Consider the following 27,922-nt stretch of genomic DNA (forward strand, 5'->3'; position numbering starts at 1 on the left):
AACTTGCTCTGTAACTGTTGTAGTTTATTCTGCATTGTTATTATTTTACCTGATTCTAGCTCAATGCACTGAGTAATGATCTGATCTGTATGAACAGGGTACAAGACAAGCTTTTCACTTCATTTTGGTACAATACATGTGACAATAATAAACCACTACCATGTTCCTGAGGCAAATCACTTTCCCTTCTCTTAGAATTCCTTGGAATTGCAGAGAATTCCTGGATTAGTGCTTTGCAGCTGAAGGTCAGAGGTAAGTCACTAACCACAGGATGTACAGCCTCTAATGTGTTTTAGTGCACTAACTGGTCTCCAGAATGTTACTTGTGAAGGACTGGACAATTGTAATCAGTCTTCAGTAAATGGTGAATCTTCCTGTCATTCTCCAGCAATCTGCAGAAGTGAGGAACCATCCTAAACCCTTATCATTATCTCTTAGCTGACAAGATGATGGCATAGTAGCACAGCAGACAGTGCAAACTTTACACTGCCAGCTGTAAGACTGGGTTCAATTCCCACTACAGTCTGTAAGTTTACGTCTTCTTCCCATGACCACGTGTGGTGACACTTGTGGATGACCAGCAGAATCCCTGCTGATTTGATGCAAATCACTGTTTTGATTTACATGTGACAAATAAAGCTAATTATTCTTTCCATCTTTCACAGCAGTGCCTCTACTTTCTGAGGAATCTGCTAAGATTCTGCATTACATCTAAAACTTTGACAAACTTTTATAGATGTGTGGTGGAGAGTATACTAACTCGCTGCATTGTACGTAAACTCCGATGCCCATGAACGGAAAATCCAGGTAAAGCCCTCCCACCTTTGAGTGCATCTACACAAGCCATTGTCACAGGAAAGCAGCATCCATCTTCAAGGACCCCAACCACCCAGGTCATGCTGTCTTCTTGCTGCTGCCATCAGGACTTACACCACCAGGTTCAGGAAGTTATTACCTCTCACCATCAGGCTCTTGAATCAAAGGGGATAACTTCACTTGCCCCATCATTGAAATGTTCTCACAACCTATGGACTCATTTCAAGGACTCTTCATATTTATTGTTTATTTATTTATTTTTGTATTTGCACAGTTTGTGATCTTTTGCACATTGGTTAAACATCCAAGTTGGTGTGGTCTTTATTTGATTCTACTATGGTAAATTGGGAGAATCAGGTTGGTGCTGGATTGCAAGAGAGAGAGTTCATAGAATGCCTCTGAGATGGCTTTTTAGAGCAGCTCATAGTTGAGCTTGCTAGGGGAATAGGCTATTCTTGATTACGTGTCGTGCAGTGAATCAGAATTGATTAGAGAGCTTAAGGTAAAGGAACCTTTAAAGAACCATAGAACATTACAGCACAGAAACAGGCCTTTTGGCCCTTCTTGGCTGTGCTGAACCATTTTTCTGCGTAGTCCCACTGACCTGCACCTGGACCATATCCCTCCATACATCTCTCATCCATGTATCTGTCCAAGTTTTTCTTAAATGTTAAAAGTGAGTGGCATTTACCACTTCATCTGGCAGCTCATTCCACACTCTCACCACACTGTGTGAAGAAGCACCCCCCCCATCTCCCCTTTAAACTTTTCCCCCTTCACCCTTAACCCATGTCCTCTGTTTTCTTTTTCTCCCCTAGCCTCAGTGGAAAGAGCCTGCTTTCATTCACTCTACCTCTACCCATCATCATACCTCTATCAAATCTCCCCTCATTCTCCTACGCTCCAGGGAATAAAGTCCTAACCTATTCAACCTTTCTCTGTAACTCAGTTTCTCAAGTCCCGGCAACATCCTTGTAAACCTTCTCTGCACTCTTTCAACCTTATTATTATCCTTCCTGTAACCAGTGATCATAATATGATAGAATTCACCCTGCACTTTGAGAATGAGAAGGAGAAGGAGAGTGGAACTGGCCAAAATTGATTGGAACAGTACATTGGGATGACAACAGAGCAGGCTGGCATATCTGGAGGCAATTCAGAAGGCACAGGATATATATATCCCAAAGAAGAAGAAATATTCCAAAGATAGGATGACACAACCATGGCTGACAAAGAGTACTCAAAGCCAACATAAAAACCAAAGAGATATAATAGAGCAAAAATTAATGTTGTTAGAGGATTGGGAAGCTTTTAACAAAGAAGCAAAAGATGGAATACAAAGATAATCTAGCCAATAATATTAAAGAGGATACATAAAGTTTCTTCAAAAGAGAGGCAAGTGTAGACATTGGACCACTGGAAAATGATGCTGGAGAAGTAGTAATGGGGGGACAAGAAAATGGTGGTTGAACTATTTTGCAGCAATCCTCACTGTGGATGGAACTAGCAGTATGCCAGAGGTTCAAGAGTGTCAGGGGCAGAAGTGTGTGAAGTTACCATTACTAGGGAGAAGATTCTTGGGAAACTAAAAGGTCTAAAGGTGGATAAGTTACTTGGACCAGATGGTGTACACCCCAGGGTTCTCAAACAGGTGGCTGAAGAGATTGTGGAGATATTGATAATGATCTTCCAAGAATCAATTGATTCTCCCATGATTCCAGAGAACAGTAAAATTGAAAATGTTATTCCACTCTTCAAGAAGGGTGAGGCAGAAGAAAAAAAAATTATAGGCTAGTTAGTCTGACCTCAGTGGTTGGGAATATGTTGGAGTCAATTGTCGAGGATGTGGCTTCCGGGTACTTGAAGGCACATTATAAAATAGGCCATAGTCAGCATCGTTTCCTTAAGGGGAAATCCTGCCTGACAAATCTGTTGGAATTCCTTGAAGAAATAACAAGCTGGAAAGACAAAGGAAACTTTATGGGTGTGGTGTACCTGGATTTTCAGAAGGGTTTTCATAAGAGGCTGCTTAACAAGTTAAGAGACCATGGCATTGCAGGAAAAATACTAGCATGAATACAGCATTGGCAGGAGGCAAAGAGTGGAAATAAAGGGAGCATTTTCTGGCCAGCTGCCAGTGACTAGTGGCGTTCCACAGGGACCCTTGTTGGAATTGCTTCTTTTTACATCACATGTCAATGATTTGGATAATGCAATTGATGGCTTTGTGCAGATGGTGACGATAGATGGAAGGACAGGTAGCTTTGAAGCAGAGAGGGTACAGAAGGACTTAGACAGATTAGAATGGGTAAAAAAGTGGCAAAAGGGAATAACTTTGGGAAGTGTATGGTCATGCACCATGGTAGAAGAAACATAAGGGTAAACTATTTTCTAAATGGAGAGAAAATTCAAAAATCTGAAGCACAAATGGACGTTGGAGTCCTTGTGCAATATTCCTTAAAGTTTAATTTGCAGGTTGAGTCAGTGGTGAAGAAGGCAACTGCAATGTTAGCATTCATTTCATGAGGAGTAGAATACAAAACCAAGGATGTGATGCTGAGGCTTTATAAGGCACTGGTAAGGCCTCACTTGGAGTATTATGAGCAGTTTTGGACCCCTCATCTAAGAAAGGATGTGCTGGCATTGGAAAGGGCATAAATGAGGCTCACAAAAATGATTTTGGGATTGAAATTGTCATCAGAGGATCTTTTGATGGCTCTGGGCCTCTACTCATTGGAATTCAGAAGAATGAGACTTATCATTGAAACCTATCAAAAGTTGAAAGGACTTGACAGAATGGATGTTCTTTTAGAACAGAGATGAGGGGAATTTCTTCCACCAGACTGGTGAATCTGTGGAATTGGTTGCCACAAGTGGCTGTAGAGGCCAAGTCATTGGGTATAGTTAAGGCAGAGGCTGATAGATTCTTCATTAGTCAGGGCATGAAAGGATATGGGGAGAAGGCAGGAGATTGGGGCTGACAGGAAAAACTTAACACTCATAATGCAATGGTGGAGCAGAATCGATGGGCTAAATAGCCCAATTGTGCTCCTATATACTATAATGTTATGGTTATTATTCTATTATAGATAATTAGAAAAATATACAGAAAAATCATAGAAAACCTACAGCACAATACAGGCCCTTCAGCCCACAGAGCTGTGCCAAACATGTCCTTACTTCAGAAATTACCTAAAGTAATTTAGGGTTACCAATAGCCCTCTACTTTTCTGAGCTCCATGTACCTGTCCAGGAGTCTCTAAAAAGACACATCGTATCCACCTCCACACTGCCACTGGCAGCCTATTCTACACACTCACCACTCTCTGTGTAAAAAACTTACCCCTGACGTCTCCTCTGTACCTACTTCCAAGCACCTTAAAGCTGTGCCCTCTCGTGATAGCCATTTCAGCCCTGGAAAAAAGCCTGACTATCCACACATTCAAAACCTTTCATCATCTTATACATCTCTATCAGGTCACCTCTCATCCTCCGTTGCTCCAAGGAAAAAAGGCCGAGTTCACTCAGCCTATTCTCATAAGGCAAGTGGTATCTGACCAGGGTCCTATATAGCCGCAACATTACCTCTCAGCTCCTAAACTCAATCCCACAATTGATGAATGCCAATGAACTGTATACTTTCTTAACCACAGAGTCAACCTGCACAGCAAGCTTTGAGTGACCCGTGGACTCGGACCTCAAGATCCCTCTGATCCTCCACACTGCCAAAAATCTTACCATTCTGTCATCATATTTGACCCACCAAAATGAACCACCTAACGCTTATCTGGGTTGAACTCCATCTGCCACTTCTCAGCCCAATTTTGCATTCTATCAATGTCCCACTGTAACCTCTGACAGCCCTCCACACTATCCATAACACCTCCAACCTTTATGTCATCAGCAAATTTACTAATCCATCCCTCCACTTCTTCATCTAGGTCATTTATAAAAATCATGAAGAGTATGGGTCCCATAACAGATCTCCGAGGCACTGCACCGGTGACCAACCTCCACGCAGAATATGACCCATCTACAACCACACTTTGCCTTCTGTGAGCAAGCCAGTTCTGGATCCACAAAGCAATGTCCCCTTGGATCTCATGCCTCCTTGTTTTCTCAATAAGCCTTACATGGGGTACCTTGTCAAATGCCTTGCTGAAATCCATATACACTACATCTATTGTTTTTCCTTCACACCCTCAGAAAGTTCAATCAGGCTTCAATAGTCAGCCATGCTGACTATTCCTAATCATATTATGCTACTCCAAATGTTCATAAATCCTGCCTCTCAGGATCTTCTCCATTAATTTACCAATCACCGAAGACTCACTGGTCTATAATTTCCTGGGCTATCTCTACTCCTTTTCTTGAATAACTGAACAACATCCATAACACTCCAATCCTCCAGAACCTCTCCCATCCACATAGATGATACAAAGATCATCTTCCTCACCTCCCACAGTAGTCTGGGGTACATCTCATTTGGTCCTGGTGACTTAACCAACTTGATGCTTTCCAAAACCTCCAGCACATCTTCTTTCTTAATATCTACATGCTCAAGCTTTTCAGTCCGCTGTGAGTCATCCCTACAATCGCCAAGATCCTTTTCCATAGTGAATACTGAAGCAAAGTATTCATTAAGTACCTCTGCTATCTCCTCTGGTTTTAGGCACACTTTTCCACTGTCACACCTCATTGGCCCTATTCTCTCATGTTTTATTCTCTTAATAGACAATAGATGCAGGAGTAGGCCATTCGGCTCTTCAAGCCAGCACTGCCATTCACTGTGATCATCCAAAATGTTCCTGCCTTCTCCCCATATCCCTTGATTCCGCTATCTTTAAGAGCTCTATTTCTTTCTTGAAAGCAACCAGAGAATTGGCCTCCACTGCCTTCTGAAGCAGAACATTCCACAGATCCACAACTCTCTGGGTAAAAAAGTTTTTCCTCAACTCCATTCTAAACGGCCTACCTCTTATTCTTAAACTGTGGTCTCTGTTTCTGGACTCCCCCAACATCCGGAACACGTTTCCTGCCTTTAGCATCTCCAATCCCTTAATAATCTTATATGTTTCAATCAGATCCCCTCTCATCCTTCTAAATTCCAGTGTATACAAGCCCAGTCGCTCCAATCTTTCAACATATGACAGTCCCACCATCCTGGGAATTAACCTTGTGAATCTATGCTGCACTCCCTCAATAGCAAGAATGTCCTTCCTCAAATTTGGAGACCAAAACTGCACACAATACTCCAGGTGGGGTCTCACCAGGGCCTTGTACAGCTGCAGAAGGACCTCTTTACTCCTATACTCAACTCCCCTTGTTATGAAGGCCAACATGCCTGCTGTACCTGCATGCTTACTTTCAGTGACTGATGAACAAGGACACCCAGATCTCATTGTACTTCCCCTTTTCCTAACTTGACATCATTCAGATAGTAATCTGCCTTCCTGTCCTTGCCACCAAAGTGGATAACCTCACATTTAACCGCATTAAACTACATCTGCCATGCATCTGCCCACTCACCCAACCTGTCCAAGTCATCCTGCATTCTCATAACATCCTCCTCACATTTCACACTGCCACCCAGCTTTGTGTCATCTGCAAATTTGCTAATGTAATTTTTAATCCCTTCATCTAAATCATTAATGTATATTGTAAATAGCTGTGAGCCTTGCAAGGCTCCGAGCCTTGCAGTACCCCACTAGTCACTGCCTGCCATTCTGAAAGGGACCCATTAATCCCTACTCTTTGTTTCCTGTCTGCCAACCAATTTTCTAACCATGTCAGTACCCTATCCACAATACCATGTACTTTAATTTTGCCTCCTATGTGGGACCTTATCAAAGGCTTTCTGAAAGTCCAGGTACATTACATCCACTAGCTCTCCCTTATCCATTTTCATAGTTACATCCTCAAAAAATTCGATTAGATTAGTCAAACATGATTTCCCCTTCGTAATTCCATGCTGACTTGGTCCGATCCTGTTACTGCTATCCAAATGTGCCGTTATTTCATATTTTATAATTGACTCCATCATCTTCCCCACCACTGATGTCAGACTAATTGGTCTGTAATTCCGTTTTCTCTCCCCCTCCTTTCTTAAAAAGTGAGATAACATTAGTTACCCTCCAATCCTCAGGAACTGATCCTGAATCTATAGAACATTGGGAAAAGATTGGGAAAATGCATCCACGATTTCTAAAGCCACCTCCTTAAGTACCCTGGGATGCAGACCATCAGGCCTTAGGGATTTATCAGCCTTCAGTCCCATCTGTCTACCCAACACCATTTTCTGCCTAATGTGAATTTCCTTCAGTTCCTCCATTACCCTAGGTCCTCTGGCCACTATTACATCTGGGAAAATTATATCTTGTAGAATGCCTTGGGGTTTTCCTTAATCCTGTCTGCAAGGCTTTCTCATGGTTCCTTCAGGCCCTCCCAATTTCTTTCTTAAGCTCCTTCCTGCTAGCAGTATAATCCTCTAGATCTCTATCATGACCTAGTTTTTTGAACCTTTTGTAAGCTCTTCTTGACTGCATTTACAAGTGGTTTTGTACACCATGGTTCATGTACCCTACCATCCTTTCCCTGTCTCATTGGAACGTACCTATGCAGAAAACCACGCAAATAACCCCTGAACATTTGCCACATTTCTTCCGTACATTTCCTTGAGAACACATGTTCCCAATTTATGCTTCCAAGTTCTTGCCCGATAGCCTTATATTTCCCCTTACTCCAATTAAATGCTTTCCTAACTTGTCTATTCCTATCCCTCTCCAATGCTATGGTAAAGGAGATAGAATTGTGATCACTATCTTCAAAATGCTCTCCCACTGAGAGATCTGACACCTGACCAGGTTCACTTCCCAATACCAGATCAAGTACAGCCTCTCCTCTTGGAGGTTTATCTACATATTGTATCAAGAAACCTTCCTGAACACACCTAACAAACTCCACCCCATGTAAATCCCTCGCTCTAAGGACATGCCAATTGATATTTGGGAAATCAAAATCTCCCACCACGACAACTCTGTTATTATTACACCTTTCCAGAATCTGTCTCCCATCTGTTCCTCGATGTCCCTGTTACTATTGAGTGGTCTATAAAAAACACCCAGTGGAGTTATTGACCTCAACCTGTTCCTAACTTCCACCCACAGAGACTCCCTAGACAATCCCTCCATGACTTCCTCCTTTTCTGCAGCTGACACTATCTCTGATCAGCAGTGCCATACCTCCACCTCTTTTGCTTCCCTCCCTGTCCTTTCCAAAATATCTAAAGTCTGGCACTCTAAGTAACCATTCCTGTCCCTGAGCCATCCCTGTGAAATGGCCACAACATCATAGCTCCAAGTACTGATCCACGCTCTAAGCTCATCTGCTTTGTTCGTAATACTCTTTGCATTAAAATAGACACATCTCAAACCATCAGCCTGAGCTCGTCCCTTCTCTATCACCTGCTTATCCTCCGTCTCGCACTGTCTCCAAACTTTCTCTATTTGTGAGCCAACTGCCTCTTCCTCTGTCTCTTCAGTTTGGTTCCCACCCCGCAGCAATCCAAGTTTAAACTCTCCCCAACAGACAGCAAAACTCCCTGCCAGGATATTGATCCCCCTGGGATACATGTGCAACCTGTCCTTTTTAGTACAGGTCACTCCTGCTCAAAAAATGGTCCCAGTGTTCCAGAAATCTGAATCCCTGCTCCAGTCCCTCAGCCACACATTTATCCTCCACCTCATCCTATTCTCAATGTCACGTGGCACTGGCAGTAATCCCGAGATGACTACCTTTGTGGTCCTGCTTCTCAACTTCCTTTGTAACTCCCTGTAGTTTGTTTTCAGGATCTGTTTTCTTTTCCTATGTCATTGGTACCAATATGTACCACAACCTCTGGCCATTCTCCTTCCCACTTCAGGATATAATGGAAGCAATCAGAAACATCCCGGACCCTGGCGCCTGGGAGGCAAACTACCATCCATGCTTCTTCCCTGCCTCTTCAGAATCACCTGTCTGACCCCCTAACTATAGAGTCCCTTATCACTGCTGCCACCCTCTTCCTTTCCCTACCCTTCTGAGCCACAGGGCCAGACTCTGTGCCAGAGGCGCAGCCACTGTTGCTTCCCCCAGGTAAGCCATCTCCCCAACAGTACTCAAGCAGAGTACTTATTGACAGGGGGGGGGGGTACAGTCACAGGGGTGCTCTCTAGCCTCTGACTCCTGCCCTTCCCTCTCCTGACTGTTATCCACTTACCTGTCTCGCCAAGCCCTGGTGTGACTACCTCCTTATAGCTCCTATCACCTCCTTGCTCACGCTGAGCAGACGAAAGTCATCAAACTGCATCTGCAGTTCCCTAACACAGTCCCTGAGGGGCTGCAGCTCAATGCACCTGGCACAGATGTGGCTGCCTGGGAGGCTGGGAGTCGCCCGGACTTCCCACATCTGACACCGAGCACAGAACACCGGCCTCACATACATTCTTCCTGTCTGTATTCTACACAGATAACCTACTTTGCTTTGACCCATTGAGCCAAAGCCTTCCTATAAAGCTGTTTCCTTTTAAACTCTTCTCGCTGTTCTTACTCGCTGACGTCCACCTGCTTGCGCAGTCGTGCCCTGATCAAACCACTGAAGAAATTATTATATATAATTGAGTATGCCCACAAGAAAATAAATCTTATTTATATATTGTTGTATATGGTGACATTTATGTACTTTGATAATAAATTTACTTTGAATTTTCCACCTGTGGGTGAAGTGAACCTTGATAGGTTGTTTTGGAATAAATGTTATGTGACTTATTGACAATAAGATCTTGTGACAGTGGTCACAGCTACACGAGGGAACAGTCTTCTGTGGTCACACTCATCCAGGTTCCACACAAAGAGCGCAGAGCATCACCTGAAAGATCCTGCAGACTGGGGCAACCTCAGCACCGGCACTGTCTAACATTCACCTCTCAGGGAGTATGATGCAGGTGCCCCTCTCCTCAAGATGCTGTGAACACAAATTCTCAACCTGCAAATATCCAGAAGTTAACACCTTCAGGGACTGAAAGTGATGTGGATCCAAAGTTTAGGCAGGGGTATAGAGCCTGAACTGCTGCTGATGGCTGACCTGAGTGATCACACCTTCCAAACACTGGAATCTGTGATGCACCGCTGCTGAGACAATATGAAGGTGGGAGCATCACCCCCAGAAATCGAGGGTATACAGGCCCAAAAGCCCTATTTCCTCACTGAAGCTGACTTTCATTTCTTCATCACCTTTCACCCTGCTCTTCTCTCTGCTAGAAACTCTGCTAAACAGCTCCTCAGAGGAAATCTAAAAAAGTCTTAATTGTTGAGTAGCATTGTAAAGACTAGCACACTCTAATAAGATCCTTCCTAACTCAATTTGTATCAATGAAATGTAAGGTGAAAGTACACAGTTAATGGCTGGATCCTTAACAGCACTATACACAGAGAGAGATTGGAGTGCAAGTCCTGAGCTCCCTGGCAGTAGCAACACAAGCCGACAAGGTGTTAAAGATGTACAGCATGCCTGCCTTCATCGGTTGGGGTATTGGGTACAAGTGTCAGAAAGCTCTGTTACAGCTCTGTAAAATATTGGTTAGGCTGCATTTGGCATTCGGTTCTGGTTGCCCCATTATAGGAAGGATGTGGAGGCTTTGGGTAGACTACTGAAGAGATTTATCTGGATTAGAGGCCGAGAACCTTAAGAAGAGGTTGGACAAACTTAGGTTGTTTTCACCAGTTACTTGGAGGCCGAGAGATCTGACAAAAGTTGGTAAAATTATAAGAGGCACAGGGAGGCAGTCAGAGTCTTTCTCTCAGGGTAGAAGTGTCAGATACTAGAGGACAAGCAGTTAAAGTGAGAAGGGGAAAGTTATTAAGGCAGATGTTGTGAGCAGGTTTTATTTTTAAATGCAGAGTGGTAGATGCTTTGAACAGGCTATCAGGGGTACTACACAAGCAGATATTATAGTGGTATTTAAGAAGTTTTTAAGATGGATTTTAAAAGAAAGATGGATGGAGGGATTTGGATCATATACAGACAGAAGGGATTAGCTTAATCGGACATTGTTCAGCAGAGATACTGTGGGCTGAATAGCCTGTTCTTGTGCTTTACTGTTGTATATTCTATGTTCATCCTGCAAATATTTGATAATCCTCTCAATCAGCACAGGTGTGGAGCTGTTTAATGCTCTTCCCACTGATTTCTCATAAGAGGACTCACTCATGGCATAGTTGTGACACACATGACCTAGTGTGCACCAATTCTGTATCTGCACTTTAATCTCACTTTATTTTTTATTCTTCACAGTTGTTGAATGTTGTTGCTTTTTGCTGCACTCACCAACACACCACAGCAAATTTCTATTACATATAAAAATGTATATTGCGAATAAAGTGAATCTTTGATCACTGCTTCATCCCACCAGTGTCCTCAAAGCAAAGACAAAATAATAAACTCTTGTAACTTTCTTCCTTTCCTTGAGTACATACAACTTTTAAAAACAGAGCTGATTCATCTCCGCTCAGAAGCTAAGGTTTGCACTCTCACAGAGTTGATCTTAATATGTAACTAAGTTCCCCTTGCCTCTTCCCTCTAGATGATAATAGAACAGGGAACAGCACAGGGAACAGCAAAGCCTTATCAGAAATTAAAACATCACTTTAGTGTTGAGCTCCAAAGTACAGAATAGCTGAGTCAAACAAGAACTCCTCCAATCTGATCCACAACAGCACCCCTCTCCAGTACATTGGTTAAACCCTCTTGGTCCAGTTTTTTTTTTAAAACTTGTACAAAATAACATTTTCCAAAACACAAATTCTATCCATAAAAATGTATTTTAAAACCAACAAACATTTCATTATCTTAAAAAATAATTCCATACAAATCTGAAGACCTCCACTTATCTAAGTGCTGGGTCCTGCACTTAATGTAAGATTCTCCTGATTCCCTCCCCCTCATCAATCAAGTAGAAAATATACATCAGACAAATCCCAGCTTCTAAAGGTGCCCACAACTCACATTTTTTGCACAGTTCTGGTCGTTTAAGGGAGGATATGGAATTAGAGGCAGTCAAGAAGAGACTAACTAGGTTAACTCCTGGAATGGGTGGATTGTCTTACAATGAGTAATTAAAAAATTGGAAATGTTTTTTGAAGTTTTGATGAATGAGTGGTGATAGAATTAAGTATGATGAGGTCTTGAAGAGCAGCAAAGGGTATGTTTTGTAGTGTTCCTCTAGAGCAGGAGTTCCCATCCTGGGATCCATGGACTTTTCATTTAATGGTATTGGTCCATGGCATAGAAAAAATGTTGGGAACCCCTGCTCTAGAGGGACAGTCATGAACAAAGGAGCAATTATTTAAAACAGAGGTGCATTTTAATAAGTCCAGAAAGGAGCAAACTCTGTAGTGCCTCTGAGGTTTTTGAAGATGGAAGTACTGCAGTATTTGGAGCAATGGAAAACGTGAGGCAACTTAATACAGGTGTATAAGATTATGAAAGGCACAGGTAAAGTGGACAGCCTGCACCTTTCTCCCAGGGTGGCAGTGTCAAACCAGAGGGCATCTGGTTAAGGTGATTGGGGAGACGTCAGAGGTAGGCTTTTCACACAGAGAGTACAAGATGCCAGGGTTGGTATCAGAGGCTGATACAACAGGGACATTTAAGTACAGTAACTCTTTAGACAGGCACATGGATGAAGGAAAATGGACAGTTATGAGCTGTATAGGAAGGAAGTGTTGGACTGATCGTGGAGTAGATTTATATAGGTCAACACAGCATCATGGGCCAAAGGGCCTTTATTACACTGTTCTGTTCTGTGTTCTTCTCTTCAAAGAGATTGATAAATACGTGAAAGATCAGAAAACTAAGGTCTCTGGGGAGAGTGGCACAAAAGAGAAACTAAAAATCATAAGCACAAGAGATTCTGAAAAACTTGAGCAACATTCGCAGAATGCTGGAGGAAATCTGCATGTCAGGCACAGCACCTGCCACTCTTTCTCAAAGCGCTCTACATGCACTGGGTACAGCTGAGCCCCTCTGTGAGACACCCTCTATCCACCCTTGGACAGAGTGAGGTATGGATGGAAATAAACATTTAACGCTTTGGGTCGAGATCCTTCAGGACTGGAAAGGAAGGAGGCAGAAACCAGAATAAAAATGGCGTGGGGGTGTGTGGAGAGAGAGGAGCACAAGCTGGCAAGTAATAGGTGTAATCAGGTGGGGGGGGGGATGAAGTAAGAAGCTGGGAAGGGATAGGGAAAGAGGTAAAGGCTGAAGAAGGAATCTAATAGGATTGGGGCAGATCAGCCATCGTCATATCAGATAGTGGGGTAGCCAAATAGCCTCACTCCTATTTCCTTATGAAGTCAGCTCCCTGCACCATCCTGGCGAAGTGTGGCAACAACGTTCTCACCCACCCAGACTGCGGGGTAGAGGGAGTGGATGAAAACGGTGTGGAAAGTGTGGATCAAAGTGATGGTGTCAGTGATGCCATAGAAGGAAAGAGTCCCTGCCGTGTAGTCTAGATACACTCCGACTCGTTGGTACTTAGCAGATGGCAGCTTCACCTCCTGGTTGGCGTGCCAAGCAGAGTAGCTCTTGCTGAAGAGCTGCAGGGACCAGGAAAGGCTGTTGCGGCCGATGAGTGTGGCAGGGCCCTTCCTGTCGATTGTACCGTACGCGACACCGAGGTAGACCCACTGGCTGCTGATCTCCACCTCCCAGTAGTGCTGGCCTTTATCGAAGCTCTCACAGCACAGCACCTGCCACTCTTTCTCAAAGCGCTCTACATGCACTGGGTACAGCTGAGCCCCTCTGTGAGACACCCTGTATCCACCCTTGGACAGAGTGAGGTATCGGTGCGCAGAGTTGGGATTGAATCGCAGCCGACGGTAATCTGCAAAGAGAAAGGACTCAGGTAACACAACTGTGCGATAGACATGACAGGGAATTTGCCCTCCATAACCGTTACCCTAAACAAACATTAACTCTCCACAGTTACACTAATCCTAGTCATACCAAATAACCACGCAGTAACCAGCTCTACACTTTTACAGTAACACTGGCCTTATGCAAAGAACAAGTCTACGCTCCTTGCTGCCTCAATAAAGTAGCCAACATGATCAAAGACCCCACCTAACCCGGACAATCTCTCTTCACTTCAGGCAGAAGATATGAACGTCTGAAATCGCATACCGCCAGAATCAAGGACCGATTCTACCCTGCTGTAATAAAGCTATTGAATGGTTCCCTAGTTCAATAAGATGGATTCATGACCTTACAATATACCTCATTCTAAACACCTTATTGTTTACCTGTGCTGCACTTTCTCTGTATTTGTTGCACTTTATTCTGCATTGTTATTGTTTACCTCAATGCATAATCATCTGATCTGTATGAAAGATAAACTTTCCACTATATCTGGGCATATGTGACAATAATAAACCAATTCCAATACAAACAACAAGATTTAGATAGAATGATTCGGTACTATTGCAAATGATAAAGTTTATACACTGCTCTCTAACGTTACAGTGAACATTTCAACACAATTACAGAGTAACACTTACCATGCACCACAGGTTCCCAACCTTTTATTATGCTATAGACCAATACCATTAAGCAAGGGGCCTGTTGACCCCAGGTTGGGAACACATGCTCTATACAAAGAATATTAATTAGAGAAAGAGCAACTCTGCACACAGAGAACAATCCTAACCCTAATGGCTTACTGAAAATCTGTAGAATTTTATAGAAAATGACCTCAGGCTAACTGGTCTAAAATTTCCTTTCTGCTGTCTTCCTCCTTTCTTAAAAAGTGGCAATGATTTTTAGAATATAGAATAGTACAGCACATTACAGGCCCTTCGGCCCACAATGCTGTGCTGACCCTCAAACCCTGCCTCACATATAACCCCCCACCTTAAATTCCTCCATATACTTGTCTGGTAATCTCTTAAACTTCACTAGAGTGACTGCCTCCACCATTGACTCAGGCAGTGCATTCCACACACCAACCACTCTCTGAGTGAAAAACTTTCCTCTAATATCCCCCTTGAACTTCCCTCCCCTTAACTTATAGCCATGTCCTCTTGTATTGAGCACTGGTGCCCTGGGGAAGAGGCGCTGGCTGTCCACTCTGTCTATTCCTCTTAACAGTTTGTACACCTCTATCATTTTTCCTCTCATCCTCCTCTCCAAAGAGTAAAGCCCTAGCTCCCTTAATCTCTGATCATAATCCATACTCTCTAAACCAGGCAGCATGCTGGTAAATCTCCTCTGTACCCTTTCCAATGCTTCCACATCCTTCCTATAGTGAGGCGACCAGAACTGGACACAGTACTCCAAGTGTGGCCTAACTAGAGTTTTATAGAGCTGCATCATGACATCGCGTCTCTTAAACTCTATCCCTCAACTTATGAAAGCTAACACCATAAGCTTTCTTAACTACCCTATCTACATGTGAGGCAACTTTCAGGGATCCGTGGACATGTACCCCCAGATCTCTCTGCTCCTCCATACTACCAAGTATCCTGCCATTTACTTTGTACTCTGCCTTGGAGTTTGTCCTTCCAAAGTGTACCACCTCACACTTCTCTGGGTTGAACTCCATCTGTCACTGCTCAGCTCACTTCTGCATCCTATCAATGTCTCTCTGCAATCTTTGACAATCCTCTACACTATCTACAACACCACCAACCTTTGTGGCGTCTGCAAACTTGCTAACCCACCCTTCTACCCCTACATCCAGGTTGTTAATAAAAATCACGAAAAGTAGAGGTCCCAGAACAGATCCTTGTGGGACATCACTAGTCACAGCCCTCCAATATGAATGTACACCCTCCACCACAACCCTCTGCCTTCTGAAGGCAAGCCAATTCTGAATCCACCTGGCCAAACTTCCCTGGATCCCATGCCTTCTGACTTTCTGAATAAGCCTACCATGTGGAACCTTGTTAAATGCCTTATTAAAATCCATGTAGATCACATCCACTGCACTACCCTCATCTATATGCATGGTCACCTCCTCAAAGAACTCTAACAGGCTTGTTAGGCACGATCTGCCCTTCACAAAGCCATGCTGACTGTCCCTGATCAGACCATGATTCTCTAAATGCCCATCGATCCTATCTCCAAGAATCTTTTCCAACAGCTTTCCCACCACAGACGTAAGGCTCACTGTAATTACCCGGACTATCCCTACTACCTTTTTTGAACAAGGGGACAACATTTGCCTCCCTCCAATCCTCCAGTACCATTCCTGTGGACAACGAGGACATCAAGATCCTAGCCAGAGGCTCTGCAATCTCTTTCCTTGCCTCATGGAGCAGCCTGGGGAATATTCCGTCTGGCCCCGGGGACTTATCCGTCCTAATGTATTTTAACAACTTCAACACCTCCTCTCCCTTAATATCAACATGCTCCAGAACATCAACCTCACTCATATTGTCCTCACCATCATCGTTCTCTCTCATTGGTGAATACTATAGAGAAATGTTCATTCAGGACCTCGCACACTTCCACAGCCTCCAGGTACAGCTTCCCACTTTTATCTCTAATCAGTCCTACCTTCACTCCTGTCATCCTTTTGTTCTTCACATAAATGAAGAATGCCTTGGAGTTTTCCTATACCCTACTCGCCAAGGCACTTCTCATTACCCCCTTCTTGCTTTTCTCAGCCCCTTCTTAAGCTCCTTTCTTGCTACCCTATATTACTCAATAGACCCATCTGATCCTTGCTTCCTAAACCTCATGTATGCTGCCTTCTTCCACCTGGCTAGATTTTCCACTTCACTTGTCACCCATGGTTCCTTCACCCTACCATTCTTTATCTTCCTCACCAGGACAAATTTATCCCTAACATCCTGCAAGATATCCCTAAACATCGACCACACGTCCATAGTACATTTCCCCGTAAAATCATCATCCCAATTCACACCTGCAAGTTCTAGCCTTATAGCCTCATAATTTGCCCTTCCCCAATTAAAATTTTTCCTGTCCTCTCTGATTCTATCCTTTTCCATGATAATGCTAAAGGTCAGGGAGCGGTGGTCACTGTCCCCCAGATGCTCACCCACTGACAGATCTGTGACCTGATCCGGTTCGTTACCTAATACTAGATCTAGTATGGCATTCCCCCTAGTCGGCCTGTCAACATACTGTGACAGGAATCCGTCCTGGACACACTTAACAAACTCTGCCCCATCTAAACCCTTGGAACTAATCAAGTGCCAATCAATAATAGGGAAGTTAAAGTCACTCATGATAACAACCCTGTTATTTTTTGCACCTTTCCAAAATCTGCCTCCTAATCTGCTCCTCGGTATCTCTGCTGCTACCAGGGGGCCTATAGAATACCCCCAGTAGAGTAACTGCTCCCTTCCTGTTCCTGACTTCCACCCATACTGACTCAAAAGAGGATCCTGCTACATTACCCACTCTTTCTGCAGCTCTAATAGTATCCCTGACCAGTAATGCCACCCCTCCTCCCCTTTCCCCCCCTCTCTATCCCTTTTAAAGCACTGATATCCAGGAATATTGAGAATCCACTCCTGCCCTGGTGCCAGCCAAGTCTCCGTAATGGCCATTACATCATAATTCCATGTATGTATCCAAGCTCTCAGTTCATCACCTTTGTTCCTGATGCTTCTTGCATTGAAGTACACACACTTTAGCCCTTCTACCTTACTACCTTTATACCCTTTATTCTGCTGCTCTTTCCTCAAAGCCTCTCTATATGTTAGATCTGGCTTTACTCCATGTACTTCTTTCACTGCTCTATCGCTCCGGGTCCCATCCCCCTTGCAAATTAGTTTAAACCTTCCCGAACCATGCTAGCAAACCTACCAGCAAGGATATTACTCCCCCTCGAGTTCAGGTGCAACCCATCCAATCTGTACAGGTCCCACCTTCCCCAGAAGAGATCCTAATGGTCCAAAAATCTAAAGCCCTGCCCCCTGCACCAACTCCACAGCCATGCATTCAACTGCCATCTCCTCCAATTCTTACCATCACTATCACGTAGTACTGGCAGCAATCCTGAGAACACCACCCTTGAGGTCCTGTTCTTCAGCCTTAGCCTAGTTCCCGAAACTCACACTTCAGGACCTCATCCCTCTTCCTGCCTATGTCGTTGGTCCCAACATGTATCACCACTTCTGGTTGCTTTCCCTCTCGTACCAGGATATCATGCACCCGGTCAGATACATCCCAGATTCTGGCACCTGGGAGGCAATAAACCATGCCTGTTTCCTTCTCACGTCCACAAAATCTCCTGTCTGCTCCCCTGACTATAGAGTCTCTAATGACGACAGCTCTCCTCTTCTCCATCCCATCCTTCTGCACCACGGGTTCAGACTCAGTGCCAGAGGCCCTGCAACCATGGCTCACACCTGGTTGGTCATCCTCGCCAACAGCATCCAGGACGGTAAACTTATTATTCAGGGGAATAGCTATAGGGGTGCTCTGCACTACCTGTCTACTCTCCTTCGCTTTCCCCCCTCGGACTGTCACCCAACGACCTGCTTCCTGCAGCCTAGGTGTGACTACCTCCCTGTAGCTCTCATCTATGACTGCCTCATTCTCCCTTATGAGTCGAAGGTCATCCAGCTGCTGCTCCAGATTCCTCACACTGTCTTCCAGATCGCCGAGCCGCAAGCACCTGGCAGATGTGACTCTGCAGGAGAGGGGAGTTCCCCCAAGACTGCCACATCTCACAGGAGAGGCACATCACCATCTTAGGAGGCATTGCAAAGACTAACTGGGAAGAAACTCGTCCTCCGCCTCTTCCCGTCAAAGCCTCAAATCTCCACTCCTTCACTGGCCCATCTTGAAAGATCATTACTAATGCTTCCACAATCTCTACCACTACCTCTTTTAGAACCCTAGAGTGCAGTTTATCTGGTCCAGGTGACTTAAGTACCCTTAGGTCTTTCAGCTTTTTGAGTATCTTCTCCCTTGTAATAGTAACTGCACTCACTTCCCCCACACCCTTCCACATCTGGCACACTGCTAGTGTCTTCCACAGTGAAGACTGATGCAAAATACTCACTTAGTTCATCTGGCATCTCCTTGTCCCCTGTTATTACTTCTCTGGTCTCATTTTCAAGCGATCCTCTATCCACTCTTTTATGTTTTTTTACGTATTTGAAAAAGCTTTTACTATCCACTTTGATATTATATGCTAGCTTGATTTCATATTTTATTTTCTCCTTCTAATGATTCTTTTAGTTGCTCTCTGTAGGTTTTTAAAAGTTTTCCAATCTTCTGTCTTCCCACTAATTTTGCTTCGTTGTTTGCCCTCTCTTTTGCTTTTACATTAGCTTTGACTTTCCTTATCAGCCATGGGTGTACTATTTTGCCATTTGAGTATTTCTTTGTTTGTAGATTACATCTATCCTGCACCTTCCTCATTTTTCCCAGAAACTCACACTGTTGCTGCTCTGCTGTCAGCCCTACCAGCATCACCTTCTGATTTACTTTGGCCAATTTCTCTTTCATACCAATGTGGGGATAACTTAATTTGTCCCATCACTAAACTGTTCCCACAACCCATGAACTCACTTTCAAGGACTCTTCCTCTCACGTTCCTGATATTTATTGCTTATTAATTTATTACTATTTTGTTTTACTTTTGTACTTTCACAGTTTGCTACCTTTTGCACATTGACTTTTTGTCTGTCCTGTTGGGTGTGGTCTTTTATTGATTCTATTATGCTTCTTGGATTAGTATGTCCACAAGAAAACAAATCTCAGGGTTGTATAGGGTGACATATATGTACTTTAAGCTTTGCTCGGGCTTCCAGCTAGATACAGGTGTTGATTATAACTGACATTTTGATGACCAACTCTGCAATCTTCATCAGGGGTGATGCTTGGGCATGGCAAGTCTGATAGTATATACAGTCGGCCCTCCTTATCCGCGGGAGATTGGTTCTGGGACCCCTCGCAGATACCAAAATTCGCAGACGCTCAAGTCCCTTATTCAACCTGTCTCAATCCAGTGGACCTTAGGACCCAGCGGAACCCCAGATCTTATTCAACCTATCTCAGAGTGGAGGACATTAGGACCTGACGCTAGAGCTCTGAATGCGCAGTGTTTCTGTTCACAAAAATAATCACAATCACGATTGAAAATAAAGTGGAAATAAAGTGGAAAGGAGTGGAGGGTTATGGGCTGAGTGCGGGTAGGTGGGACTAGGTGAGATTAAGGGTTCGGCACGGACTAGGAGGGCCAAGATGGCCTGTTTCCGTGCTGTGATTGTTATATGGTTTATATGGTAATAAAGTGATTGAAAAGAGGTGAAACGCCATCAGTCATTGGAAAAGCATTAGGCTAGGTTGGTCAACGATCGGAACAATTTTAAAGGATAAAGTGAGAAAGGCTCTGCCCCGATGAAAGCTACAATTATTACTAAGCAACGCAGTGGTTTAATTATTGGGTTTTGAGTTTTTGATCCTCCACATCAACCCGGCACGGTGGAGAGCACACTCAGGAGCGATCTGTCCCCAGTCCCGAGAACTTCTGTTCCCGAGCCCGGCGCTGAAACATACATTCTTAAGTGTTTTATATGTATAGAATGGTAAAATATATACTATATACTAAGACAAACGTTTGACTAACTGACTGACGCTAAATAATAAAGGACTGACTTACTTAGTGAAACTTCTGATTTTTTCGATCCCGATGCACGATAACCCACGCACATCCTCCTGTATAATTTAAGTCATCTCTAGATTACTTATAATACCTAATACAATGCAAATGCTATGTAAAATGGTTATACTGCATTGTTTAGGGAAGAATGACAAGAAAAAAAAGTCTGTACATGCTCAGACAACAAGTGCTGGAAGAGCACTTCCAGGTTTTCGCGATTCGTGGTTGGTTGAATTCGCGCATGCGGAATCCATGGATAAGGAGGGCCGACTGTATACCACCGTTGTCTATCCTCTTGATTAGTTAGTCTTCATCCAATCAGATTTCCGCTGTCCCACCTTATTTACAATCGAATTCAAGTTCTTACTCAGAGCGAGATCTCTGTCTTTGTTAAAATTATTCCCCTCTAGTTTTATTTCAATTGCTTCTTTCACCAGGTGGTCCCAAAAGCCATTGGCATGGCACAGTAGTTCTGTGCTGAAGTCAATCCCATGGCCATTGCAAATGCAGTGTTCTGTTACCACTGATTTCTCTGGGAAACCCAAACGGATACACCTCCTGTGCTCCTTGATGAGAGATTCCATTATGCCAATATACACTGCTCTGCACCATAGACCACCGGACTTGACACATCTAGGCATCATGCAGAGTTTATTATCCAAATGTCAGTTATAATCAATACATGTACCTGGCTGGAGGCCCAAGAAGAGTTTATTCATCATATATACCTGGAAAACACAAGATCCATTTTAATATGTACAGTACTTCGATAATAAATTTACTTTGAGCTCAGAGAGCAAAGTATAGTACAGTGCAGGGACCATACTTGGTTATTTGTGAAATTACAGATAAGGGTAGTGCAGGAAAATGGTGCTGAGGTTGGCCATGGTCTAGCCAACTGGTGTAGTAGACTCAATTCTATGTCTCTCAACAGACCTGTGCATGAAAACACAGATTAGTATGTTGGTAAGTTTAAAATTAATGTCACCACCACAGAGTATCCCATGAACATAGAACAGAGTCACACACTTACTCTTGAGGAATGGCTCCCTTATGTGTGAAGTTGATGGTAGTACTCGAGGTTCAGGTTTCACTGACACACAATGGCTGTTCCCCGTGGATTCTGCACCAGAGAGTAGTTACAGTGAAGTTATACCTGCTGCACCAGTATACAAGGCCACAGAGTGAGATAAAGACATCTAATAAACGAGCGTACATGCTTCTTGTCTGCACAATTATGGAGCCAGTCATCACCTGACTGAAGTTCAGTACTCAGCTACAATTTCCCTTCTACACAGAGAGGTGCAAATGCCCTGGAGGTGATTACAAGCCTCTGTTGCATCATACTCTGGCTGCCTACAGTTCAAAAGGACACTTTCCTTACAATTATAGAGCTCTGTTGAGACTGGTGTTTTGTGTACTGGTCTGGCCCCCCTACTTCAGGAGGCATATTCTTGTAATAAAGAGAAAGCAATAAAAGTTCAGTGGATTGATTTCCTGGGATTGGGTATTTGTCCTAGAAGGGAGATACAGCAAATTGGGCCAATGCACTCTCAAGTTTAACTGCAATTGAAAGATACAAAATTCTAATGGAGCATAGAAGCAGTTACCAATAAAATCAATATATGATCCCCCTTTATCCCATATAATCTCACCAACCCAACCTGTGAAGATCAACCCCTGGGCCAGGATTTTGCTGTGAACTCCACAACATATTTAAGCTTGCCTCAAAGTGAAGATTTCTGGTAGGAACTATCCCTGGCTAGACAACACACTGTGACCATAAACCCCAGCACTCCCAATGTATCCAACCTCAAACACACATGATCCCAACACACCCAACGCACACCCACACACCCTCAACTCCCATTCTCTCTCCAAAGAACCCTCTGCCCTCACTCCCACCCTAACCCCAACTATCAGAACATCTCTGCATAAACCCAGCCAGCTCCCACTCCACCTTCCAACTTTCCTTTACAGAGGGATCTCGTGCTAACCAAGGTCACAACTGAATTTTGATGCAAGAGGGTCAAGATCTAGTGTTCCTTGCCTTACTTCCCTTTACTGTGCATGAGAACCCAACACAATGTAGCTGTGGTATTACCCAGCAATGTCTCATCCTTCCATTGGCCAGCTGTACTGAATGTACAGAAAAGGTTTTTATAATTAGTATTCCCTTAACATGACAGTGGTAATATACTGTGCAGTATGCCCTACTGGAGCAGATATTGGTGGTAACACATCCCTCAGAAAGAAAAGTATACTGTATGTTTTCTGATGCAGGGCAAGTTGATAACCTTGCTCTCTATAGTAGGTCTCTGTTTTAACAGATTTTACTAGGACAGTGGCAAGCCATTCAGCCCATCAATCCCATCCCAGCTTCCATCAGTCCCTTCTCCCTCTCCTTATTCCCCACACCACTGTGAATTATTCTCTATTAATTCCCTCTTGGTTCTTCCAGTATTTACCTGCTCTATGGGACAATTTATTGTGACATGAATTTACCAGCATACGTTTGAGATGTGGGGAAACAGATACCCGAAGAAAACAGAGAATGGGCAAACTCAGGGCAGCACAATGACAGGATCAGAGCCTTTATTAAGCAAACATGAGTAAATCTGCAGATGCTGGAAATTCAAACAACACACACAAAATGCTGGTGGAATGCAGCAGGCCAGGCAGCATCTATAAGGAGAAGCACTGTCAACATTTCGGGCCAAGATCCTTCGTCAGGACTAACTGAAAAGAAAGATAGTAAGAGATTTGAAAGTAGTGGGGGGAGGAGGAAATGTGAAATGATAGAAGACTGGAGGGGGTGGGATGAAGCTAAGAGCTGGAAAGGTGATTTGCAAAAGTGATACAGAGCTGGAGAAGGGAAAGGATCATGGGAAGGGAGGCCTCGGGAGAAAAACAAGGGGAGGGGGGAGCACAGAGGGAGATGGAGAACAGGCAGAGTGATGGGCAGAGAGGGAGGAAAAAAACAAACAACTAAATATGTCAGGGATGGGGTAAGAAGTGGAGGAGGGGCATTAACAGAAGTTAGAGAAGTCAATGTTCATGACATCAGGTTGGAGGCTATAAGGTGTTGTTCCTCCAACCTGAGTGTGGCCTCATCTTGATAGTAGAGGAGGCCATGGATAGACACATCAGAATGGGAATGGGACGTGGAATTAAAATGTGTGGCCACTGGGAGTTCCTGCTTTCTCTGTCGGACCAAGCATAGGTGTTCAGAGAAATGGTCTCCCAGTCTGCGTCGGGTCTCACCAATATATAAAAGGCCACACTGAGAGCACCGGACGCAGTATACCATACCAGCCGACTCACAGGTGAAGTGTCGCCTCACCTGGAAGGACTGTCTGAGGCCCTGAATGGTGGTGAGGGAGGAAGTGTAAGAGCAGGTGTAGCACTTGTTCCGCTTACAATGATAAGTGCCAGGAGGGAGATCAGTGGGAAGGGATGGGGGGGACGAGTGGACAAGGGAGTCACGTAGGGAGCGATCCCTGCGGAAAGCAGAAAGAGCGGGGAAGGGAAAGATGTGCTTAGTAGTGGGATCCCATTGGAGGTGGTGGAAGTTACGAAGAATTATACGTTGCACCTGGAGGCTGGTGGGGTGGTAAGTGCGGACAAGGGGAACCCTATCCCGAGTGGGGTGGCAGGTGGGTGGAGTGAGGGCAGATGTGCGGGAAATGGGAGAGATGCGTTTGAGAGCAGAGTTGATGGTGGAAGAAGGGAAGCACCTTTGTTTAAAAAAGGAAGACATCTCCTTCATCCTGGAATGTAAAGCCTCATCCTGAGAGCAGATGCGGCAGAGACGGAGGAATTGTGAGAAGGGGATAGCATTTTTGTAAGAGATGGGGTGGGAAGAGGAATAGTCCAGGTAGCTGTGAGAGTCTGTAGGCTTATAGTAGATATCAGTAGATAAGCCATCTCCAGAGATGGAGACAGAAAGATCAAGAAAGGGGAGGGAGATGTCGGAAATGGACCAGGTAAATTTGAGGGCAGGGTGAAAGCTAGAGGTAAAGTTAATGAAGTCAACGAGCTCAGCATGTGTGCAGGAGGCAGCGCCAATGTAGTCATCGATGTAGTGAAGGAAGAGAGGGGGACGGATACCCATATGGACTTGGAACATGGACTGTTCCACAAAGTCAACAAAAAGGCAGGCATAACTGGGACCCATACGGGTGCCCATGGCTACACCCTTGGTTTGGAGGAAGTGGGAGGAGCCAAAGGAGAAATTATTGAGAGTAAGAACTAATTCCACTAGACGGAGGAGAGTGGTGGTAGAGGGGAATTAGTTAGGTCTGGAATCCAAAAAGAAGCGAAAAGCTTCGAGACCATCTCGGTGGGGGATGGAGGTATATAGGAACTGGACGTCCATGGTGAAAATAAGGCGGCGGAGGCCAAGGAACTTAAAATCATTGAAAAAATTCAAAGCATGAGAAGTGTCACGAACATAAGTGGGAAGAGATTGAATGGGGGGGGGGGGGATAAGACAGTGTCAAGGTATGCAGAAATGAGTTCAGTGGGGCAGGAGCAAGCTGAGGTAATAGGTCTACCTGGACAGGCAGGTTTGTGGATCTTGGGTAGGAGGTAGAAACGGGAAGTGCGGGGTGTGGGAACTATGAGGTTGGTGGCAGTGGATGGGAGATCCCCTGAGCTGATAAGGTTGGTGATGGTATCGGAGACAATGGCCTGGTGATCTTTAGTGGGGTCATGATCAAGGGGTAAATAAGAGGAGGTATCAGAAAGTTGTTGCTGTGCCTCGGCCAGGTAGAGGTCAGTACGCCAGACAACAACAGCTCCCCCCTTATCAGCAGGTTTTATAGTGAGGTTGGGATTGGTGCGGAGGGAGCGGAGAGCAGAGCGTTTGGAAGGAGTGAGGTTGGAATTGGAACAGGGTGCAGTGAAGTCGAGACAGTTGATGTACCGTCGGCAACTAGCAATAAAGAGATCCAGAGCAGGCAGAAGACCAGAGCGGGGTGTCCATGAAGAGGAGGAGGGTTGAAGACGGGAGAAGGGGTCATCGGTGGTGGTAGGAGAGTCCTTGTCAAAGAAGTAAGTTCGGAGACGGAGCCGGCAGAAGAAGAGTTCAGCGTCATGGTGTACGCAGAACTCGCTGAGGTGTGGGCGAAGGGGGACAAAGCTGAGGCCCTTACTGAGGACAGAGCGCACTGCCTCAGAGAGTTGAAGGTCAGAGGGAATGGTAAAGATCCGGCACGGATGGGAGATGGGAACAGAGGGGGGAGGGAGGCTGGTAGTGTCAGTGGAGAGGGAAGGGTTGGAGTGAGAGGAAGATGGAGCCTCTGAGGGCCCAGGAACTGACGATGGGATCTGAGGGAGAGGGGATTGCAGAGTGGTGGTGGGGGAAGGGGAGACGGGAGACACAATCGCAGCGTGTGAAGACCCGGCCTGGAGTCGCAGTTGGTGGTTGCACAATCACTTTGAAGCTGTCCATGGTCGTCGGAACACGCGGTGATGGCGCTAGAGCCTGGGTTTTCAATATGCCCTGGGATGCTGTTGATGGTGCCTTTATTACTTGGATTTTTAGAAGGCCTTTGACAAGGTGCAGCACGTAAGGCTGCTAAACAAGACGTGATACTACTAGCATGGATAGAAGATTGGCTGACTGGCAGACAGCCAAAAGTGGGAATAAATGGGGCCTTTTCTGGTTGGCTACTAGCGAATAGTGATGTTCTACAGAGTTGGATGTTGGGGCCACTTCTTTTCATGTTATATTTTAATGAATTGGATGATGGAAACTTCCCTCCCCTTTCTCAATTTCTCTGTCCCTTTCTCTGGAGACAGCTTACCTACTGATGTCTATTACAAATCCAATGATTCTTACAGCTACCTGGATTATACCTCCTCCCACTCTATTAATTGTAAAATTGCCATCCCTGCTCTCAATTCCTTTGTATCTGCCACATCTACTCTCAGGATGAGGCTTTTCATTCCAGAAAGGAGACGTTCTTCTTCAAAGAAAGGGGCTTCCCTTCCTCCCCCATCAATGCTGTCCTCAACTGCATCTCTTCCATGTCACGCATATCTGCTCTTACTGGATCCTCCTGCCACCCCACAAGGATAGGGTTCCTCTTGTTCTCACCTACCACTCCACCAGCCTCCATGTCCAGTGTTCAGTGCTTTCACCTACTTATAGGTCTTAGCTGTACATAGATGAGACTGGTGTAGACTGGGAGACGGCTACGCTCTATCCATCAGAAAAAGCAGGATCTCCCAGTAGCCATCCATTTTAATTCCAATTCCCATTCTGATATGATACTGTTCTGATGAGGCCACACTCAGGCTGGAGGAATAATACCTTATATTCCGTCTGGGTACCTTCTAACCTGACGGCATGAACATTGATTTCTTGAACTTCAGGTAATGACCCTCCTTCCCCCTTCACCATTCTCCATTCTCTTTTCCTTCTCTCACATTATCTCCTTGCCTGACCATCTCCTCCCTCTGGTGCTCCCCACAATTTTCTTTCTTCCATGGCCTTCAGTCGTCTCCTGTCAGAGTTTGGAGTTCAATTCCAACACTGACTGTACGCTCTCCCATGACCACCTGGGTTTCTTCCAGGTGCTCCAGTTTCCTCCCACAGTCCAAAGATGTACGGGTTAATTGGTCATTGTAAAATTGTTCTGTGTTTAGGTGGGTTGCTAGGTAGTGCTACTTGTTCAGCCAGAAGGGCCTGTTCCACACTGTCTCTCCGAACAATTTTAAGTAAAGGGATATGTAGATGAGGGCAGAATGGATGGTGGTAAAAAGGAAACCCTGTTTTTTGACGGAGGAGTTCATCTGAGATGTTCTGGAATATTCCAGAGGACGGGACAGAGACATCAAGAAAGGGGAGAGGGAGAGACAGAGATGGACCAAATTAATTTAAGGGCAGGGTGGAATTTGGAAGCAAAGTTGATAAAAAAGATGAGCTCAGCATGGCTGCAGGAAGCAGCACCAATGCAATTGTCAACGTAGCGTAGAAAAATTCGGAGAGAGTTACCAATGTGGGCTTGGAACATTGACTGTTCCACGTAGCTAACAAAAAGGCACATGTAGCTGGGGTATGTGAGGGTGCCCATGGCTACGTCTTGGGTTTGGAGCAATTAGGAGCCAAAAGAGAAATCGTTGAGTGTGAGGACCAGTTTCGTCAGTGGAGGGTAACTGGTTAGAGATGCTGACTGAAAAGAGCAGAGCGCTTCGCCTTCCAGATGGGAGACAGAAGTATACAGGAATTAGACATCCTGAAAATGGGGCAATCAGGGTCAGTGATTGGTTCTTCCCGAATACGATTACTGCACGATCCCTTCTGTTGCTGAGACACTGAGCTCCGAATTCCCTCCGTCTTTACAACCACCCCCCCTACCAAGCTCTCAAACAGGATGTTACATTGTTTATGGGAATGTGCAAAAATTGTCTACCACAGT

The 27,922-nt window shown here is 44.7% G+C and overlaps 1 protein-coding gene across 3 annotated transcripts in view; it reads right to left on the minus strand.

Moving 5' to 3' along the window:
- Nucleotides 1-293: 293 nt before the first annotated feature.
- The window catches only part of LOC132380205 (E3 ubiquitin/ISG15 ligase TRIM25-like), a 69,873-nt gene continuing 42,244 nt past the window's right edge, over nucleotides 294-27,922 (minus strand). The window contains exons 4-5 of one of the 3 annotated variants that reach the window (XM_059948906.1): nucleotides 21,529-21,618; nucleotides 294-13,736 (exon numbers count right to left, since the gene is read on the minus strand). In XM_059948906.1, the coding sequence (XP_059804889.1) occupies nucleotides 13,207-13,736; nucleotides 21,529-21,618 (620 nt within the window). In that variant the 3' untranslated portion in view covers nucleotides 294-13,206. The remainder of the gene's footprint in view (nucleotides 13,737-21,528; nucleotides 21,619-27,922) is intronic. The other 2 variants (XM_059948904.1, XM_059948905.1) reach the window with 2 other exon arrangements.

The sequence above is a fragment of the Hypanus sabinus genome, chromosome 23, assembly GCF_030144855.1.
Source record: "Hypanus sabinus isolate sHypSab1 chromosome 23, sHypSab1.hap1, whole genome shotgun sequence".
Taxonomy (NCBI): domain Eukaryota; kingdom Metazoa; phylum Chordata; class Chondrichthyes; order Myliobatiformes; family Dasyatidae; genus Hypanus; species Hypanus sabinus.